Here is a 21,853-nt window from a genome sequence, read left to right as displayed (position 1 = left end):
TTGAATGCTGTCTGTATGGAGTTTGCAGATTCCCACAGTGAACACGTGGGCTTCCATAATTAGCTAAAACATCCTAAAGGCATGTGGATGAATTGGTTAACCGAGCAACTGCAATTGCCCCTGGCATGTAGTTGGACAGTAGTATTCACAGCAAGTGTTGGGAGAGGGAGGAGTTCATTGAATGTGGTGCGAATAAAATGGGTTAAGGAAGGATTGGTATAAAAGTAGATGTTTGATGTTCAGTGGAGGCTTAGTGAGCCAAAGGGCATGTTCATGTGTTGTATCTCTCTATAAATGACAGCACTGAGATGACAGGCACAAAAAGTCACAAGATTGAAGTCTGAAATTATCTGCCAGAAGATAAGGTTTGGTGATAATATCTGGAAAACAAAAAAAGGGAGTTTTCTGAATGCCAGTGTAGACAATGATATGACAAGTTATTTATCACCCACACCAACCCATACACTCTTCTTTATGGTGGGATCCAGTATCACTTATTGGCATAAAATAAGGTGAAATAGCACAGAGAAGCAAGAGTGGACAGTTGAGAGGGCATGGATCATTACTGAACAATGAAAACAAGCAAGGTTGTCATGCAACATTGAGTGGCTGGGCCATCAACAATGGCAAAGGCATTTATCACATCCTTAACCATTCTTGACAGGTGGTGCATGTTGAAGCTCATCAGGCAATGGGACATCTACATGGCATTGGTTAGGGCTTTGAACAACGCAAGCAAAGTGGCACTCATGAAACTATGCTATGACATACTTCCAACCTGATATAGTGTGTAACTTGCAGGCAATGTTGTTTTCATGTTCACGTTGCCCTTCGCCTTGGTGAATTTGGAAGATACTTTAGAGAATAAAGGTAGGTGCCCTTTTTTACCTGCTATGGTCTACAAGTTGCTGATGTTTTCACTGTGTGGGTAGGCAGAAAGTTTCATAATATTGGAACAAGGATAGAAAAAGTCAATTGATGACTAAGTTGACATGTTGCATATTTTGGAGGGGACACTAATGACAATGTTATCCCAGTTTTGTAGAATCAAAGAATCATAAACTTTTATGACAGTAAGCCATTTGGTCCAATGTGTCCAGACCAGTCAAGAAAGAGCTTTCCTACTTTATCAACCCTTCCTGCATTGAGTCTGTGACCCTGCGGTCATGGCCTTTCAAGCACAAATCCAAGTTGTGTTTAAATTGTGATTGAGGCTTTGCCTTCTCTCTTTCAACCACTAAATTCTAAACTCCAACATCCTTATCTCCCTTCTAGTACTTTTATTAATCATTTTATACCTATACCCCATGTTTTTTGACTCTTCCACTAAGGACAGGTCAATCCTTTTTTACACAGTCTTACCCTCAAAATTTTATATATCTCAATTAAATTGTTTCATTTTTTTGTGTCAAAGCAAATTATACTTATCCCCATAGCCTGAATTTTGTCATCCTCATAAACTTCTTCTGAACTCTCTTCAGTCCAATTGCATCTTTCTCACTATGTAGACCCAAACTATTTGCTCCACTCAAGTAGTCATCTAACCAATGCTGCATACCATTTCAGCATAACCTTTCTGTTCTCAGCTAATAAATCAAAGCATTGCAAATGCTTTTTTAACCACTTTATTTGACTTATCCTACTAAATTGAAGCATCCTTGGATGCAAGCTCCATTTTGTACCTCCACACCACTCGGGATTGTGCTATTTATTTCACATTATCTTGCTCTGTTGCATTATCCCAAATGCATTATCTTACACTTGCACTGGATTAAAGTAACTATGCACTTTTCCTCTCAATCAACTTACCTGTCTGTTTGGTCCTGTAGAGTGAAGCTTTGCCTCTCACTGTAAACCACATGGCCATATAAAATGCTCCAGAAATCAAGCTCTAAAATCTAACCTCCAAGAACACACTCACTTCACACAGTTTTGCTTGAACTTCCCATGTTCTTACCTGGCAACAAGTACCTTCACACCAGCCAACAGAGTTTTGGTATTTAGAGTGTCAGCTGTGTAAATAAACACTAACAACTAGATTGAGCAATTTACACAAAATACTGGATGAATCCATCAGGTCAGGCTTTATCTATGGAGGGTAATAAACAGTCAATGTTTCAGGCTGAGACTTGATGAAGGGACTCCACCTGAAGTGTCGACCGTTTATTTTGCTCCATTGATGCTGCCTGTCCTGCCGAGTTCCTCCAGCATTTTATGCATTGCTTGGGATTTCCAGCATCTCCAGAATCTCTTGCATTTAAAAACTAGCTTAGCTGGTGTGAAGACTGTTGCCAGTAAAAGATTATTCAAGGCCTCTTGTACTCCTAACTGATCTGCACATTTTTCAATATTGTTCCAGTGAAGAATGAAGATACTGTACAACACAGCCTGGGGAGTGAATTTGAACACTTTGATCCATCTTGAGCAGATGCTCCCAACTTTTTTTATGCCATGGTCCCCAGGTTGGAAACCCCTGACCTAGAGCTTTTCTATCAGATCGGCCTTCAGTAGACGTGCTGCTTGTTCTACATGCACAAAATCTTCCCTATGAATTCTCCTCCTCCCATGTCCAGCTCAAGCAACACTCAATCAGGTAGATCAGCTGTTAAACTACAGAGGTGACAGCCAAATTTGCAAACGTGTAAAGGTGGTCAATCAATAGCCAACACTAATGAGTGGGGGGAAAAGATAGTTTGAGAAAGATTGAGAAGAATGTGCAATGACTGTTGAATGGATGCAAGTGGGGAGATTTCAGAATCTTTTTATCAATAAAGCAATGCAAAGCAAGCAAAGTTGTGATGTTAAGACAGGAAATTAGAGGTAGAAAAGAGAGTTTCTATCATAGGATAATCTTGTTTGCATCTAATCCAGGTATTTGTAAGATGTTTTTGCCCTATTTTCTTGCATAATTAGAGATACAGGATAAACCAATTTATCTCCACCAACCCTGGTAATTGAGTGACACAGTTGGAGGATATTATTCAAGTTTGGAATAAACACGAATGATGATCACTGTATCCTGCTAACAAGGTGGGAGGAATTTAAATAGGTCATTGGACTGTGGCAGATGCCAGTCGAATGTTTGGAAGTTAAACCATAACAATTAGCTGAGACCTAATTATTGTCCTCATGAAGTAGAATACATGCTGTGCCTGTACATTGATAGTACCAACCAGACCTTGAGCATATAACCAGACATTGAGCTGTGGCAGCTAATACAGGAACACATGAGAATGCAGAGTATAAACAGGCTTGGCTTAGGAAGCGCACTGAGATGGTTTAGTGAACTGACATGAACTTTGCAAGGAGAACAGATCAATTGTATCCACCTATCTTCCAAAACACAGATGCTTACCAACGACTACGCAAGAAACAGCAAATTCTTGTACAGATGCATTCCTGAACTGATTATATAAACGGATCTGCTCCTAGATCTTATGATCTTATATGGCAACTGCAGAGAAAGCTAGTATTTATTTATCCAAGATTTATCAGGTGTTTTGTGACTTGCTGAAACAATAAGTAATTGCTACATAATTTTTTTTAGCCTAAATCCTTGGATAATACATCATGGGCCAATATTAATGACTTGTACATGCCAAGGCAGCTTCAAGGTGCAATTGCAATCGTGAGTAAAAAATAATGTAAGGATAAAAAAGCCAAGTCCTTGTTATAACAGACTCACTTAATACAAACCTTGTGTGAACATAAACACTTCCTTCTCCCCTGCCAGAAACTATTGTATGCAGCAGAAGAAAGTGCATCTTGGAAGATGAACCCCTTTGATAAAGGTTGGCTGATTTCCCCCAGAAAAAATAAAATTAAATTGCTGCAAGACCAGTGAATACACAAAGCTTTACCCAAAGAAGAACATCCTATTTGAGTTGGGTGCAGCAGCAAAGCAAATTGTAATATCACTCCAGAGCAGTGCAAACACTATTATTTGAATAAATGGCCACAAATTCCCTTGTTGACAATGGAAATTGGCTGATTATCAACAATCTCCAAACTCTGTTCTCCTTAATACAGTTAGTCAATGCCTGAGGCATGGAATGAAGACAAGTACAATACAAACAACAAAAAGAACATTATGTAGCTCTACTCCACAAGTAAAGAATATGAAAAAACAAGTAAGAAAAGACAATGTGAAGCTGGGTAAGATCCAGCTCGAAGAACTGAGATGAACTTAAAAAGACAAGTATTTTTTATAGGAATTTATTATGTTCTAGACAGTTTCAAATTGTTCCACGCACACAAGCATCTCAGGTTGCGACTGCAGTTCCCCTTTAAGAAAATAAAACTGGGGAAGGTGCTTCAAGTATGATTGAAATGCCGAGGCTTCAGACCCCCATTCCCAACTCTCCTGCTGGTGTATGTACGGTCTGTGGAAAGTAAAATTGAAGACCTCAGAGCAAGGTTGCTGTACCAGAGGGCCAGCAAGTCAAGTCCAAATTCAAGATTAATTGTCATTCAACCATACATGAATACTCATGAATACAGCCAAACAACAGTGTTACTCTGGGGCCGAGGTACAAAAAAAAGAACCAACAGCACAAGCCAAACGTGGCACATATAAGGCAGCAGTAAAATATAGCCGCTCAAAAAAAAGTACATTTCCCTGAGCCCATGAATGTTGTACCAGTCTGCATGAGAACACAATACATCTTGTCTTCTCCTTAGTGAGCAGTGGAAGTAGCATTGCCCCCAGCATGGATGTCACGCCACTCTGGTGGTGTGCACCAACTCCGATGCCTCTCTCTGGGAGGCTGCAAACCGGTGACACCGCGGATTGACGTCGAGTCCTCGTTACGGCTGAGGCCACGCGGCTCCCCCGCTGTTCGCCAATTATAAATAGTGAATTGGACTTCGCAAACACAAGGAAATCTGCAGATGCTGGAAATTCAAGCAACACACACAATGCTGGTGGGACACGGCAGGCCAGGAAGCATCTATAGGGAGAAGTACAGTCGACTTTTCGGTCTCGGCCCGAAACGTCGACTGTATTTCTTCCTATAGATGCTGCCTGGCCTGCTGTGTGCCACCAGCATTTTGTGTGTGTTACGTGAATTGGACTTGCAGCATTCCACATTACCAATGCCCAACCATAGTCCTGCAACCACAAGAAAACTGACTAAGACGATCACTCAGTATTAGACTGCACACTGCCTTGGCAAATTGACTCCTCTCTCTTGTAGGCAGCAGCACAGTTAACACTAAAGTCCAGCTCATTCAGTTCCCTTGCCAATGAGCAACTCGCTGAAGTAGACCTGCAGTACTTTGAAGTTCTTAATGTCCAGCGGAGTCTTGCAATTATAAAAAATACATTTAATAAAGCCAATAACACCTTTAGTTGGCTCCATAGAAGCCATTGCGTCTGAGTATGCAGCCATCTTACAAGAAGCACTCTTTAGGGACTGCTGTGTATTTTGCTTCATGGAAGTGTAGCTATCCATTGCCATTTCAGATGCAGAGCTGGAGCTCGATGTCCTCACGATTCTCCGCAAAGCCTTTTAAAGGCAGAGGAGGTGGATGCTTCTGTTTTAATCCTGTTCAGCCAACCTGAAGCAACTAGTGGTTAAATGTCCACTTAATCTGCCGAGGGAGCTTTCAGCCATCTTCCTGGCAGCGGTGTACATTCCACCCCAGGCCAACGTCAGGCAGGCACTGGAGGAACTGAGGAATGTAATGGTGTGTACAAAACAGCGTTCTCTGATTCCTCCACCATCATTGCAGAAGATTTCAACCAGACCTGCTTCAAGAAGTCTCTGAGCAACCACCACCAACATATCACCCAAGGAACCAGAGGGCAAACTACAGACTTGACTTCCGTTATGCCATCATCATGAATACTTAGCGTGCCATCCCACATCCACACTTTCTAAGGTCCAATCATCCGGCTGTACTTCTACTCCCAGCATATAGGCAGAGTCTAAAGACTGCAGCATTTGTGGTGAAGACCAAGAAGGTCTGGTCAAGGGAGGCAGAGGAACATTTACAGGACTGCTTTGAGTTGGTGGACTGGTTAATATTCAGAATTCATCTTCGCGTCTGAATGAATATGCCACAGTTGTCACCAACTTCATCAAGACCTATGTACAAGTACCTATAAAAAGTATCAGCCCCTTGGAAGTTTTCATGTTTTATTATTTTGCAACATTGAATCACAGTGGATTTAATTTGGCTTTTTTACACTGATTAACAGAAAAGACACTTTTGTGTCAAAGTGAAAACAAATTTCTGCAAATTGGTCTAAATTTATGACAGTTATTAAACAATAAATAATTGATTGCATAATTACTCACCCCCTTCAAGTCAGTATTTAGATGAAGCACCTTTGATAGCAATTACAGCCTTGAGTATGTGTGGATAGGTCTCTAACAGCTTTGCACATCTGGACAGTGCAACTTTTCCCCATTCTTCTTTAAAAAACTGCTCAAGCTCAGTCAGATTGCACGGGGATCGTGAGTGAACAGCCCTTTTCAAGTCCAGCCACAAATTCTCAATTGGATTGAGGTCTGGACTCAGACTTAGCCACTCCAGGACATAAACTTTGTTGTTTTTAAGGCACTCTTGTGTGGCTCTGGCTTTATGCTTAGGGTCACTGCCTTGCTGGAAAACAAATCTTTTCCCAAGTCACCGTTCTCTTGCAGACTGCATCAGGTTTTCCTCCAGGATTTCCCTGTATTTTTCTGCTTTCATTTTACCCTCTATCTTCACAAGCCTTCCAGGGCCTGCTGCAGTGAAGCATCCCCACAGCGTGATGCAGCCACCAACAAGTTTCAAAGTAGGAATTGTGTGTTTTTGAAGATGAGCAGTGTTTGGCTTATGCTAAACAGAGCATTTAGTTTGATGGCCAAAAAGCTCAATTTTGGTTACATTAGACCACAGAACCTTCTTCCAGCTGACTTCAGAGTTTCCCTAAGTGTCTTCTGGCAAACTCTAACTGAGATTGCATGTGAGATTTTTTCAACGGTCGCTATCTCTTTTCCATTCTCCCATAAAACTGTGACTGGTAAAGCACCCAGACAACAGTTGTTGTATGCGCAGTCTCTCTCATCTTAGCTACTGAAGCCTGTAACTCGTCCGCAGTTGTCATAGGTCTCCCTCACTAGTCCCCTTCTTGCACTGCCACTCAGTTTTTGAGGACAGCTTGCTCTAGGCAGATTTACAGCTGTGCCATATTCTTTCCATTTCTTGATGATTGACTTAACTGTACTTCTGGTGACTTGGAATTTTTCTAGTATCCATCTCTTGATTTGTGCTTTTCAAAAACCTTTTCATAGAGTTGCTTGGAGTGTTCTTTTGCCAGGATACTGACTCACCAGCAGTTGGACCTTCCAGATACAGGTGTATTTTTACTACAATCAATTGAAACACCTTGCCTAGTTACGTGACTTCTAAAACCAATTGGCTGCACCAGCGGTGATTTGGTGTGACATATTAAAGGGGGTGAATACTTATGCAATCAATTATTTTGTGTCATATACTTGTAATTAATTTAGATCACTTTGTAAAGATCTGTTTTCACTTTGACCCTAAAGAGTCTTTTTCTGTCGATCAGTGTCAAAAAGCCAAATTAAACCCACTGTGATTCAATGTTGTAAAACAATAAAACATGAAAACTTCCAAGGAGGATGAATACTTTTTATAGGCTCTGTAGTTGAGTGTGTGCCTTTGAGAACATACTGGACATACCTAAATCAAAAAGGATGCATGAACCTGGACATCCATAGTCTGCTGAGGGTAATATCTGTGGGTTTGAAGACTGGTGATCCAGAAGTATACAAGAAGTCCAGGTACAACCTAAAGAAGGCTATTTTAAGAGTAAAAATATATCTAATTAAGGTCAGAGACAGAATCAGATGCATATCAACTCTGGCAGAATTTGAAGGCCATTACTTTCTACAAGGCAAACCTATCAGAATTAATAGCTGTGATGCTGCACTCCCAGATGAGCTCAACACTTTTTAAGCACACTTTTAAAGTGAGAATAAATCTACACCTACACAAATCCCCACAACATATGGTGACCCTGTGATCTCTGTCTCGGTGGCCAATGTCAGAACATTTTGCAAGAGGATCGATCCTCGCAAGGCATCAGACCTTGATGGTGTACCTGGTAGGACTCTGCAAACCTGTGCCAACCAACTGGCGGGAGTGGTCAAGGACATCTTCATTCTCTCACAGCTGTAATCAAAGGTTCCCACCTGCTTCAAAAGGGCGACAATCATATCAATGCCCAAGAAGAGCAGGGGGAGCTGCCTCAACAACTATTTCTCAGTGACACTCACATCTACTGTGATGAAGTGCTTTGAGAGGTTGGACATGGCCAGAATCAACTCCTGCCTAAGCAAAGACCTGGATCTGCTGCAATGTGCCTATCTCCACTCAGCCATGGATCACCTGGACACTAGCAATGTCTATGCCAGGCTGCTGTTTACTGACTACAGCTCAGCCTTCAAAACAATCATACCCTCAGTTCTAATCAACAAGCTCTAAAACCTGGGCCTCTGTACCTCCCTCTTCAGCTGGATCCTTGACTTCCTCACCAGATTACAGTCTGTGCAGATTGGAAATAACATCGCCTCCTCACAATCAACAATGGCACACCTAAAGGATGCATTCTCTCTACACCCAAGAACATGTGGCTAAGCACAGTACATATGGCATCTATGTTGATGACACAGCTATTGTTGGCAGAATTTCCAGTGGTGACGAGGAGGCATACAGGGTGAAGTAGATCAGCTGGTTGAGTGGTGTTGCAGCAACAACCTTGCATTCAATGTCAATAAAACCAAGAAACTGATTACGGACGTCAGTAAGGGGAAGTCAAGATCTTATACCAGCCCTCATCAAAGGATCAGAAGTGGAAAGGGTGAGCATTTTCACAAGCTCCAGGGTGTCAACTCTGAGGATTTATCCTGAGCCAAACACATTGACTATATTTCATTCAGAGTTTGAGGAGAATTTGTATGTCACCAAACACACTCGCAAATTTCTGCAGATGTACTGTGAAGAGCATTCTAATTAGTTGCATCACTATTTGGTACAGAGGAGCCACTCCATAGGATATAAGGCTACAGGAAGTTGTAAACTCCGCCAGCTCTATCATGGGCACTAGCGTCCCCATTATTAAAGACCCCCATCACCCAATTCATGCCCTCTTCCCTTTGCTAAAATCAAGGAGGAGGTACAAGAGCCTCTGGACACAAACATCATTTCAGAAAACAACTTCTTCCCCTCCACTACTGTATCAGATTTCTGATTGAACAATGAACCCATATACACTACTTCAGTATTTTCCCTCTCTTTTTGCACTATATAATTTAATTTTTTATACTTCTAGTTGTAATTGTTTATTATTATGTATTGCAATGTACTGCTGCTACAAAACAAATTTCATGACATATCCAGGTGATATTAAACTTGATTCAGATTCTGATTGTGCTCAAATTCAATGATTAGTTTGTGTGTTTGATCCTGCTGGTAATTTGATGAAAAGCAAGACTGAACAAACAGAAAAAGAATGACCAGTTGATGGGTTTTTGGCCTGAACACTGAGAAAACTGTTCATGGTTCTTCCTGGTTGCCGCTTGTATTTTCAATAACCTGAAAAACACAGGCAAAGCATCAGAAGGGACATTTGAAATGGTGGTTAGTAGAGTAAGATATCCCAAGTTCCACTGTGGTGAAGTGAAGAATCAAAAACACAGACGTTTTCAGAGACTGACTTGCTGATTTAAGTTACAATGCCCTAGAGAGGAAAGGAGGCATTGGGTACAAAAAGGTTTTAGTACTTCCAAAAGGATTTGGAACAGGAAATAGGAGCTTGGCCGATGAAGAGCTGCTCTGCTGATATCTCCTGACTTCAAGTACACAATTAATCATCAGAAAGAAAACTAGTTGTTTCTGAGCAACTGAAAACCATGATTTAGCTGATGAAATTCATGCTGCTTTGATTAAACTTGCAGTATGAAAGCAATAAGAACAACTCCATCAATCTTGCCAGCACACTAGACGAAAGCAAGGCTTGAATCTGCCATATATTCTATCCATGGTATGTAGGCAAGGCCAGTATATAATATTCATCACTAGTATTTCTTGAGAAAAGTGGTGGTAAGCTACTTTCTTAAACTGCTGCATTCCCTGAGATGAAAACACTTTGAAGAGCAGTCACTTGGGGATTTTGATCAAATGACAATGAGGAAACAACAAAGTTTCCAAGTCAGGAGAGGGTGTGTTTTGATGGGAAAATTGCATTTAGTGGGACTTCCAGTGCATTCATTGCCCTTGATGTCCCAAGTGGTTTGATGTTGCAGGTTTGGAGTATTTGTCAATAGCCTTGCAAGCTGCAGTGGATCTTGCAAGACCCGCATTCTACAATGCACTGCACAGCAGTGGTGGAGGAAGGAAATGTCCAGCGGTGGATGGGTTTCGAATCAAATAGGCTTCTTGAGAATTCTGGAAATGTACTCAGCGAGATAGCATTTCATCACAATTTTGACTTAATGGAAGCAGGAGAAGAACTGGCAACTCAGAAGGAAAGTCGGCTGCTGCGTGATACCCAGACTCTAACCTGTTCTTGTTCCATATTACTTATGTGGGCTATCCAGTAAGTTTCTTGCAAATGAATGTTGATTGGAGCAGGTGGTTGAAGTCAACAATGGTAAAGCTGTTGAATGCTTAGTTAGGACTGCAGATTTTCTTCCCAAAGAGATATAAAAGTTAGAAAAAATACTACAGAACCTGACGGGCTTTTATTACTGCCACATTATTGGTATTAGCCTTGTTTCTGAAAAAATCCTTTTTACTATCTTGAACTGGAATTAAATGGAAGATTTCATATATCCATATTATTAGTCTAGGACTTTGGATTATTAACACAAGAAGTTTTGCAGATTCTGGAAATCCAGAAAAACACACAGAAAATGCTGGATGAACTCAGCAGGTCAGGCAGCATGTATGGAATGGAATAAAGAGTCGACATTTTTTGGCCGACTCCCTTCATCAGTCCTGATTTGGTGTTACTCTGGATTATTAGTCAGCCATGTAAATCTGTTATTATTTGCTTGAACAATTTGAGCCAGAAGCTGAGCACAAGTACTATCTTGTTGCTTTTATAAAAATAAATTAACTTCAGTTGATCTCCTCTGTTAATAAATTCTACAACTAATTCTATCCATTGAATTTTTAAAAGTTCCCTCCTGTGAGAAGGCATCATTGACTCAGAAGAAAATTATAAGCCACTTTCTGAGTCTCTCTGGGCCTTGACAACTGTTTGACAGGAAGACCTAGAATTCTGATCTAGCAATGATTACATCACATCAGGAATCTGTTATGAGGAACTGACATATTCCCATGCATTTATTGCCCTTGTTCCTCAGAGGTTTACAAAACTGTAACAGCATTGAAGGACTCCATTCTACCCTTTGAGTGCACTGGCTCCTTGTCAGAGTGATTTCAAGAGTCCAAACCCCCACCTATCCCCACAGCTCCACTAATTCTTTCCTTTCAGGTAATTATCCAGTTCTCTTTTGAAAGCAGCAAATGTACCTGCATCTATTACTGCTTCTGACAAAGCATTTCAGACTCTGACCATTTGAGGCATGGGACATTATCAGTTCTCTGAATCTTCATCTTCATTCTTCGTCCCCTAGTTTTTAAACCTGAGCCAGAGGGAATGGTTTCCCCTATTTAATCTGTCCATACTCATCATCATTTGAAGTAATGCTGTCAGATCTCCTTGCAACCTTACCGTTCCAGGAACAAACACAGGTCCTGCAGTCTCTCCACAAAACAAATGTCCTTCATCCTAAGTGCAGGAGCCATGTATCTACTTTCTGTCTGTATTGAATTTTGTGTTGCATTTATTATGGTAATTTGTCATGTGGGTTGGACTGTGGTGAAAGCAAATGAGTATTATTATGTATTCATCCTTTGACTTAGTTAGCGGCAGCCAGGAAGTAATATTTTTTTGTTGACCGCTAATTTAGTTCAACCACTTAGTTATGCTAATTTTGTTGACCGTGAATTGAGATGTTAATTGGAACATTACTAGATTGCTTAAATACGTACAGAATGCTGATATCACTGTTAGACTGCATGTTAGACTGCAAGTTAGACCGCTATAGCGTTGATTTAGTTTTGTTATTTTTTATTGCTATAAGATTGTTCATCTTTTTTTTTTTAAAAACTTTTTTTATTGCATTTTTAAATGATTACAAAGTATGAAAAAACAATGTATATAACCCATACCCCCTCCCCTTAACCCCTCCCCCCTAACTGCCCTATATAAAAAAAAAGAAAGAAAGAAAGAAAGAAAGAAAGCCTGGTTATTGTAAAAAAAAGATTGTTCATCTTTGTTGGTTTTGTAGTAAAGGATCATGGATCATACATACCTTTTTTGATTTTAGAACTTGGTTATTTTGGAAGCACTTCATACAATGTCGACATCCTGGTTTAGTCTGTCTGTGGTTTCGGTTTGTTTTAAAGTAACTGCTACACCAAAATTCAATTTACTCTTTTTCATCTGCCCCTGTGCCTTTGCTCTCAGGTTTGGGAGGTGGATCTGATAAGGCAGTGGTGACCTCCTGCAGAAACTGTGAATAGCAGGCACCACAGCGAAGTCAAGTTGTATAAAATGGTGGACTGAATGCAGATCAAACTGATGACTGGCAAGATAACCTCAACCACAAATTCAATTCCTCATACATCAAGTAATTGGTCAGAGGTTTGACTCTCTGACAGATTACTTGTGAATCAATTGATTAGCGAACAAGATTCTAACTTGCAACTCAGCAAAAAGCCTAAAGTGCTTCAGCCTACAGAGCAGGATGGAACACGGTTGAGAGATTAAGTCAGTACATGTGCTCCACACTGAAACAGTCCTGTTGTTTTTTAAACTCATATCACATAGGTGCTGATTTCCCCAAATGTAAACTGCCATGTTGCAATTATTCACAGATATTTCAATATGATAGATGATTTGAACTTACTTCATAGCCTTCGATTGACCGCTGGGTCACAGGCGTCCAGGATACTTCAATCTCTGATGATGAGACACTCCAGACAGTCAATTCTGCAGGTGCTTCACTGGGCTCTGGTTACAGAACAAAATACCAAATGACTTTATTGCAATAAAATCACACTCTATAAACACATTTCATTTTAAACTGTCAAGGCTTCAGTAACAGTAATAACAAAACACACAAACTGCTTGGCATTACTTCAAGCATTTCCAGCTGCTAATTAGAATTTCTAATTGTCTTATCAAAATAATTGATTTTTGAAATAGTCCAATACTGCTGAAAAAATGTTACCATTGATGAACATATAGGGGGCATGAATAAAGCTACAGGAGATGAATAGTGGACATGATCCGGAATTCAAAATGTGGGAAGGTGGAGGAAAAGGATTCAACTATTGCATTCAAAAACAGTCTCAAAGATACTTGAGGAGAATAAAAGGTCACCGGGCTATAGGGAAAGAGCTGGGGAATGAGACAGACTAACTCGACATTATCAATATCCAAAATGAGGATAACATGGGTACAGTATATTGCTGGATAGTGCAATTGAACTGTTCAGCAATCAATAGACCCTTTGGTTCACTGTACACCAAGCACATATTTGCATTAATCCTTTTTTTAAAAGTTTTCCCCACTTTCTTGTTAACTCCCCCAATTTCTACCACTCACCTGCACACTAGAGGCAATTTACAGTAGCCATATCAACCTACATGCCTTTGGGATGTGAGAGGAAACTGGAGCACCTGGGGATAACTCACAATGAGAACCGAGGCCGGGTCTGAACCCAGCTGCTGGAGTTGAGAGGCGATGGCTATGTTAGATGTAGTACTGGGCCATCCTCTGTTGTACCACCACCATTTCCCTGGTTGCTCAGCCTTCATTCCCATCTTCTAACTCATTCCATGTCATAACATTCAAGTGCTGTGATCTGATAAAACTTGTGTGCAATAACCAAGCCACCTCAATTTAATATTGTATTGTACATTTTCATCATAATACTATAGAAGCAGGATTAGACCACGCTGTTCACCCAAAATTGTTCCACCATTTAATAAGATGATGACTGATAGATTATAACCAGAATCCCCCATTTCATCTCCATGGTTACCTTTCACCCACTTGCTTTATCACAATTCCATCTCCCTCTCCCTTTAAAATGTGCTAAAGAAATCTGCTTCCATCACAATTTATGTAGCGGAGTTTCAAAGATTCAGGACTTTCTGAGACAAAATCAAATCTTCCATCTCTATCATAATGGGTGACTTCTGTACTTTAATCAGTGACTTCAGATTTTTCCACCTGAGGAAACATTCTTTCTACATTCATCCTTTCAAGACCCCTCATGTTGTCATTTGTTTCAATCAAGTCCCCTCTCTGTCTCCTAAACTCCAGTGAATACAACCCTCATCTGAGCAACCTTTACCCAGCCCATGTTTTAATCTAGTTTATCACTGCAATCATTTATGTCACAAAGACAGAAAATGCTGGAAACCCTCAGCAGGTCAGGCAGAATCGGTAGAAAGAGAAAAAGTATTAAATCTGTTTCTCTTCCTGCAGGTGCTGCATGGCATGTTGAGTGTTTCCAGCATTCTCTGTATTTATTTCAGATTTCCAGCATCTGCAGTTTTTCTTTGAGAAAAATTCATGGTGGTTGACTGAACCTTTTACATAACGTAAGAAATAATGAAGAAGATATGGCAGTTTAGAGAAAACCAAAATATGGAAGACTTATGATGACTCGGCAGTCCATTGCAGGCAAGTATCTGAGATAATCCTAGTGCACAATGGTCATTGCAACTGATGCAGTCCCACGCGTTCTATGAAATTAGGGGATTGTTCAGCATTGATCAAAGGTGGCAACACTGGCCAAGGCACAGGGTGTCATAGCTTGGACCTGTGACTGCTAGCTCCCAGCGCAGTGTGCTGCAAGTTATATTCCTTTGGATGCACATCAAAACAGACATCACTCAGAACCACCAGGAAGCTTTAAAATTAGACCATAAGATAGAGGAGCAGAAGCAGGCCATTTGGCCCATCGAGTCTGCTCCACCATTCCATCATGGGCTGATCCAATTCTTCCAGTCATCCCCACTAACTTGCTTTCACTCCATACCCTTTGATGCCCTGACTAATCAAGAACCTTAAAGGGGAAAATCACCAGCAAAATTCATCAAAGGTAGTGGTTTGACTCAGTGAATTGGCCTGTTCTGTGGGAAAACCAAATAACAAAACGTGGGTATTCTAATTCACCATATTATAACCCAGGCAGAAATGTGAAGAGGTACTGCCAATTTATGATAAGATCACAAGTCACAGTAACTGTAAAACCATGGAGCCTTCCTCATCACTTATGGCATATAGAGGTTTCTAGAAAGCGGAATTTTTCATCAAGGACCCTACCACCCAGTGATATACATCACTGAGGACCGTCACCACTTCTCATTACAACCTTCAGGGAGGAGATGAAGCATCTGAAGACCCACAATGAATGAATTAAGAACAGCTTCTTCCCCTCTGCCATCAAATTTCTGAATCAATGCACACTAACTTGTTATTCCTTCTCTGTACTCTATTTATTTTTGTAAGTTAAAGACTTTTATGTCCTCACACTGTACTGCTGCTGCAAAACAGAAAATTTCAAATCATATGTCAATTATAATAAATCTGATTTCAACTCTGAAGTTTTATTTTTTCTTTATCAATAACGCATAGATAGGTATTGACAAGATGGGCTGAAAGGGTCTGTTTCTGAGCTGCACAATTCTATGACTTCCCATAAATCAACCTTCAGGTTTCCTGCTCTTCTTTATAACAGTCTGCCACTTTTCTTAACGTTTTGGCACCTGTAATTCATCCTGTTATCCATGACTTGGGCCATACTACATTTAAGTCTTTCTTCATGGAATTGATACATAATTATTCAGAATTATGAATTACTCAAATGCTTACCATTACTGATCTACTGTCAGAATATACACTCAGTGGCCAATTTATTAAGTACCTTCTGTACCTAATAAAGTGGCCATTGAGTCTATGTTTGCAATCTTCTGCTGCTGTGGCTCATCCATTTCAAAGTTTGACATGTTGTGCATTCACAGATGTGTTTCCGCACACCACTGTTGTAATGTGTGTTTATTTGAGTTACTGACATCTTCCTGTCAGCTTGAGCCATTCTTCTTTGACCCCTCTCAATAACAAGGTGTTTCTGGCTCACAGAACTGCTGCTCACCGGCTGATTTTTGTTTTCGCACCACTCTCCATAAACTCTATAGACTGGTGTGCATGAAAAGTCTGGGAAATCAGCAGTGTTTGAGATATCCAAACCATCCCGTCTGGCACCAATAATCATTCCACTGTTAGTCATTTAGATCACATTTCTTACCCATTCTGATGCTTGGTCTGAACAACAGCTGAACCTCTTGACCGTGCCTTGAGCTGCTGCCACATGATTGGCTGATTAGCTATTTGTATTAACAAACCGGTGTACATTAGCACCTAATAAAGTGGCCACCAAATGCAATTTCCCAATTATTAATTGATTTTTATGAGCAATCTTATATACAATTCAGTAGCATCACTTTAAAACTCAAAGCAAAATTCTATCATGTTCCAATCACTCTCCTCACCAGGGTACTGCAGAAACAGATGAATGCATCTTTTAGATGGGAATAGGAAAGTGACTTATGTTTCTGCTCAATTTTTTTGTATGTTTGTCTAAGATAAGGGAGTGAAGTACTGTCTTGGCTACAGTGTTCTCAATGATTAAACAACTTGTTAATATTTTCTGCCTTAATTCACAGAGGAAAACTGAGCACTGAAACAAGGTATACAAGAGCTGCCAGCATGAAATCTGTCAGCATGTTGCGGATTGGGGAAGAGAACAATGGAAACTACTATGTACATCTTGGAACTCTGCCTTGGAGCTTAGTGCTTCAAATAAACCACTGAGGGAAAACAAATAGATTTCAGAAATAAAAGGAAAACTGTTCAGTACTATTTTAATCACATGTATATGTGTCTCCCCATGACCAAGGAGTGATGATTCAAAAAGGTGACATCCACCATTAAGGACCTCCTTCACCCAAGACATCTCCTCTTCTCATTGCTACGATCAGGAAGGAAGTACAGGAGCCTGAAGGCACACACTCAACGATTTAGGAACAGCTTCATCCCCTCTGCTGATTTCTGAATGGACATTGAACCCATGAACACTACCTCACTACATTTTTTAAAATGTTTAGTTTTGCATTACTTATTTAACTATTTAATCTATATACTCACTGTAATTCACATTTTTTCTCTGTTATTATGTATTGCATTGTCCTGCTGCTGCAAAGGCGACAAATTTCACAACATACGCAGGTGATATTAAACCTGATTCTGATTCTGAAAATGATCTTGAACACTAGTTTTCAGAAGAGCTGGGATTATTCCCAAGAGCCCTGGGGGAAGATTCAATGCTCAATCAATACCCCCTAAGCAGTATTTTTTGCTCCTTTCCGTGCCTTGCTGTTTCTCTTGCAAGCCCAAGTTGCTAGCTCGATGTTCAACACAGCACGGATGGAACGTGCAAGAGATCGGCTGGATTTGAACCCAGGACCACAAGCCTGACCGTCCGGTGTGGACACCACTTTAAACAGGATAGCTACACTTTATCAGTTGGCTGCTTGTGCCAAGGAAGGTGAATATGAATGGAAGTTTACATTCTTTTCTCTATTTTGATCCTCAGAACTTTGAGAACACAGAAGATGTTAGTCCTAGAGGAGAAAGTTCTTAATAGTACAGTGAAAATACAAGGAAGTAGTGCAGGAATGTGAGTGGAGTAAGGATAACCAGACTCCATTGGGAAGGAGCAGGGCATACAAACAAAAGAGTGCACTAACAAATAGGCTGTGTTTAGAAAAAAATTGGTCATAGTAGAAAAATGCGAAGATGGTTAGCAAAATGAAATATAACACCCTGGGAAAGGTTTCACTGCTAGTGTAATGGTTTCTCTGTAGCTGCAGTATTTGGGTTATGACCAGAGATAACGGGGGCTCTGGAATGTGCGCTGTCCAACAAGGGGAGTGTTTTTCACTTCTTGTGTGTCTGAGAGCGAGGGATTTATAGGCTTTTGTTCAGCAGAAGATGGAGAGAGAAGATGCCAGAAGGGAGAGGTTGTAGACTGCAGGATGGAGTGGACTTGCAATGGGGCCGGGAGTTGACGACACCCGGGGAAATCGTTGAGGAACTAACAGACGGGAAACTGTGAGCTCCAACGTGCACGTTAGACAGTTTCATTTTTCTTTGTTTTTCTTTACTAACCCTCCAGTCAAATTAAGAATTATAAAGCTAAATCATTTAATTGCATATGGTGTACTGTTTGTTATTTTGTGGCATTGATTTGTAACAGGAGAAACATCATGCAGCATCCACACAAACGAGATTTCACAAGTGTGGCGGGGCCGGAGACTGTCTTCTCCGAGATGAACCAGAGGGTAACAGCAACAAAGAAAACTGGAGATGGCTGAGTTTGAACTCATGATGCAGGGCGGACAAATCAACAGTATGAATGGATAGATTGAGATTTATTTATTTTGTTTTATTTAGAAATACAGCGTGGAATGGGCCCTTTGAAACCTCTTGACATTACTGTCCCGCAAACCCAGATAGCTGCCAATTTAACCCTAACCTAATCACAGGACAATTAACAATGACTAACTAACCTACCCAGTACATCTTTGGACTGTGAGTGGAAATGGGAGCACCCAGAGAAAACTCATGCATTCCACGGGGAGGACATACCGACTCTTTACAGATAACATGGGAATTGAACTCTGGACTCCAACGCCCCAGCTGTAATAATGCCATGCTTACCACTGGAAATGGAAATGCCAGAGAGGAACCACTTCTGCAGGGTGGCCAAGGCTGAAAGCTAAATATCTGAGGGTGTTCAATAATCACGAAGCATGGGTAGAAAGCAAATAGGACAGAGTGTGGAGTTGTTATCAAAAGATGAAGTTAGACCAATAGCGAGAAGGAAATCAGTTCAGAAATTGAAGTTGTGAAAACAGTCTTAGCAAATCTGGGCAAAAAAAGTTGGTGGAAGTTGTCAATAGTGCTCAAGCAGTAGTGATAATGCAGAGGACAGCATTAAACAGCAAATGAAGATATATGTAGAAAGGGTACTACAGTAAGAATAGGAATTTCCAGTCTATAAACCGAACTAGCCACGATACTGACAAGGATGAAATTCTAGAGTTTGCGAGATAAGGCTTTTCATGCCAGTGTTGATAAGTCAAATGGGGAACAGTCTATTCTGGACTGGTTATTGCCTAAAGAGAAGGGATTAGTTAATACTTTTGTTGTGTGGGGTCCTTCAGGGAAAGGTGTCCATAACATGATAGAATTCTTCATTGAAGATGGAAGGTGCTGTAGTTCAATCTGAGATCAGGGCACTAAACTGAAACATAGGAAACTGCTAAGACTTGAGGATTGAGTGGCTATGATAGATTGGGATGATCCCTTAAGAGGCATGACTGTAGCTGCAGCTTGCATTCAGAAACTCTAACAGTTCTACAGTTCCTTCTGGTGCAGCGACACATAAGGAAATGTAGCCTAACCACAGCTTACAAAAGAAGTTAAGGATATTATTAGATCCAAATAGTAAGGATATGAAGTTGTCAGGAGTAGTGTCAGGCCTGCGAATTGGCAGCAATTCAGTATTCATCATGAAAATTACCAACAGTTTGGCTGATGGAGGAAAAGTAAAGTGTCAGAGTAAAGAAAGTGAACTATAAGAGTTACTCAGTGTATGCAAAAAGAGAAGAAAAAACCTAGCCCATGTTAGAAATGGGGAAAATTATTACTTCGCAAAGATATGGCAAAAATTCGGTTTTTGCCTTCACACAAGGGAGTTCCTAATAACTTCCTAGACATGCTCAGAAACCATGAGTTTAATGAAAAGAAAGAATTCCAGCAAATTAGTTTTAGCAAAAAAAATGTGATGGAGAAAATAATGGGACTGAAGGCCAATGTATCTCAATGGTTTTAATCTGCACCTTCAAGTACTAAAAGAAATAGCCATGTGAACTGTGAATGATCATTTTGTGAAATCCTACAGATTACGGAACAGTTCCCATGGATTGGAGGTAATCCTATTATTCTGAAGAAACATTCATTTCTATAGTACCTTACATTCTTGTTATGTATGAAGAAAACAAAGAACTTTTGAATGTAGATAATTTTAGAACAACAAGATCCCACAAACAAAAACATTGCAAAAATGGAATGCTTTACATTCAGGGTGAGGCTTGAGTGATAAATATGGTCAGGATGATGAGAACAACTGTGACTTTCTTCAAATATATCATTGGATTTTAAATTCCCATGATGGCAATTTATCTGAAAGATGGCAATGCAGCACACCCTCAGTCCTGCACTGGAGTGCCAATGGAGATGATGCAAACCCAGAATTTCCTTATGTAATTTTGAGAGAGGCGATTATGTGCTACACACAGAACCTTCCAAATCAGACTAAAAGAGCTGACAAATTCAGAGAGTATCCCAGAGGGTATCCTACTGTAGAACAACACAAAGTGCATCATAAATAAGGCAAATGAATTATAGTGGCCACATGTCAAACTATTTCAGGGCGATTGAGAACAAAGAATAGAAAAAGCTGGAAACACTCAGTTTGTCAGACAGCATTTGTGGAACGAGAAACAGCAAATGTTTCTGGTTGAAAACCCTTTGAACAGAAGAGGGAGAAACAGAGAAAAAAAGGTTTCAAGTTGCAAGGAAAGTGAGGAGAAGGATGGGTTCAAGCAAGAGTTGTCAATGCAGACAAAGAGGGTGTGTTGCAAATAGAAGGTCAGGGAGTACATGCGGGGAGGGGTGAAAAACTGAGCCGGTATCACAGACAGCTGACTGACAACAAAAATGGTCATCTGATGTCTACCAAGCTTAAATTAATTTGGGAATCATCAGTGAGCAATCATTATGATTTTTAAACAGAAGTTTGGACTCTTTCAAATTAATTAAAAAGATTAGTTTTATCTTAATTTAAAAAGATTAATTGATGCATTGATCGTGTGGATAGGCAGAGGCTTTTTCCAAGATTGAAATGGCTAACATGAGTGGGTGGGGGGGGGGGGGGGGTCCATAGTTTTAAGGTGCTAGAAAGTTGGTACAAGGGGGATGTCAGAGGTAAGTTTCTCATACAGAGTGGAATACACTGCCAGTGAAAGTGGTGGTGGCGGATACGATAGGGTCTTTTAAGAGATTCTTAGATAGTACATGGAGCTTAGAAAAATAGAGGGCTATGTAGTAGGGAAATTCTAGGTAGTTTCTAGAGAGTTTACATGGTCAGCACAACATTGTGGGCTGAAGGGCCTGTAATGTGCTGTAGATTTCTATGTTCTATGTTTACTTCCAGAAAAATACTGAATCTATTTTACATTGAAACTTCCCAATTCTGAGGTGAAGGGGAACAGAGAGTTACAATGGCAGTGATTACAGGTATCTGACAATGGCCATTTATGTGCTCTTCTATCTACATGCTCAATGTTTATCCCTCAGCAATTGTGGAAAAGTATTTAACATGACTGTATGTTGTGCCTACTTAGGAGAAAGAACATCAAGAAGAGAGGAGGGCATGAAAGTGGGAAGAACTAACATTTCAGAATCAGTTCGTAGGATTTGTGCTTGCGTAGGACACAAGGAGAAGCAGGTCTGAAGAACATGGTTTATCTGGGAAATAAGAACCTCCATGTATTCATTCCACTGGCTCTGCTCTGTAGATCCTATACACTTCAGTCCATCATTATCAACTGCACCTCCCACTAT

General features: G+C 40.4%; 1 protein-coding gene across 1 annotated transcript in view; it reads right to left on the bottom strand.

Annotated features, from left to right (window-relative positions):
* The window catches only part of LOC132397672 (contactin-1-like), a 412,092-nt gene that overhangs the window by 83,572 nt on the left and 306,667 nt on the right, over positions 1-21,853 (bottom strand). The window contains exon 18 of the mRNA XM_059976440.1: positions 12,996-13,099. Within this exon, the coding sequence (XP_059832423.1) occupies positions 12,996-13,099 (104 nt within the window). The remainder of the gene's footprint in view (positions 1-12,995; positions 13,100-21,853) is intronic.

Source organism: Hypanus sabinus, chromosome 8 (assembly GCF_030144855.1).
Source record: "Hypanus sabinus isolate sHypSab1 chromosome 8, sHypSab1.hap1, whole genome shotgun sequence".
Lineage (NCBI taxonomy): Eukaryota > Metazoa > Chordata > Chondrichthyes > Myliobatiformes > Dasyatidae > Hypanus > Hypanus sabinus.
Note: the sequence above shows the minus strand (reverse complement) of the source record. Positions and strands in the feature narration are given on the sequence as shown.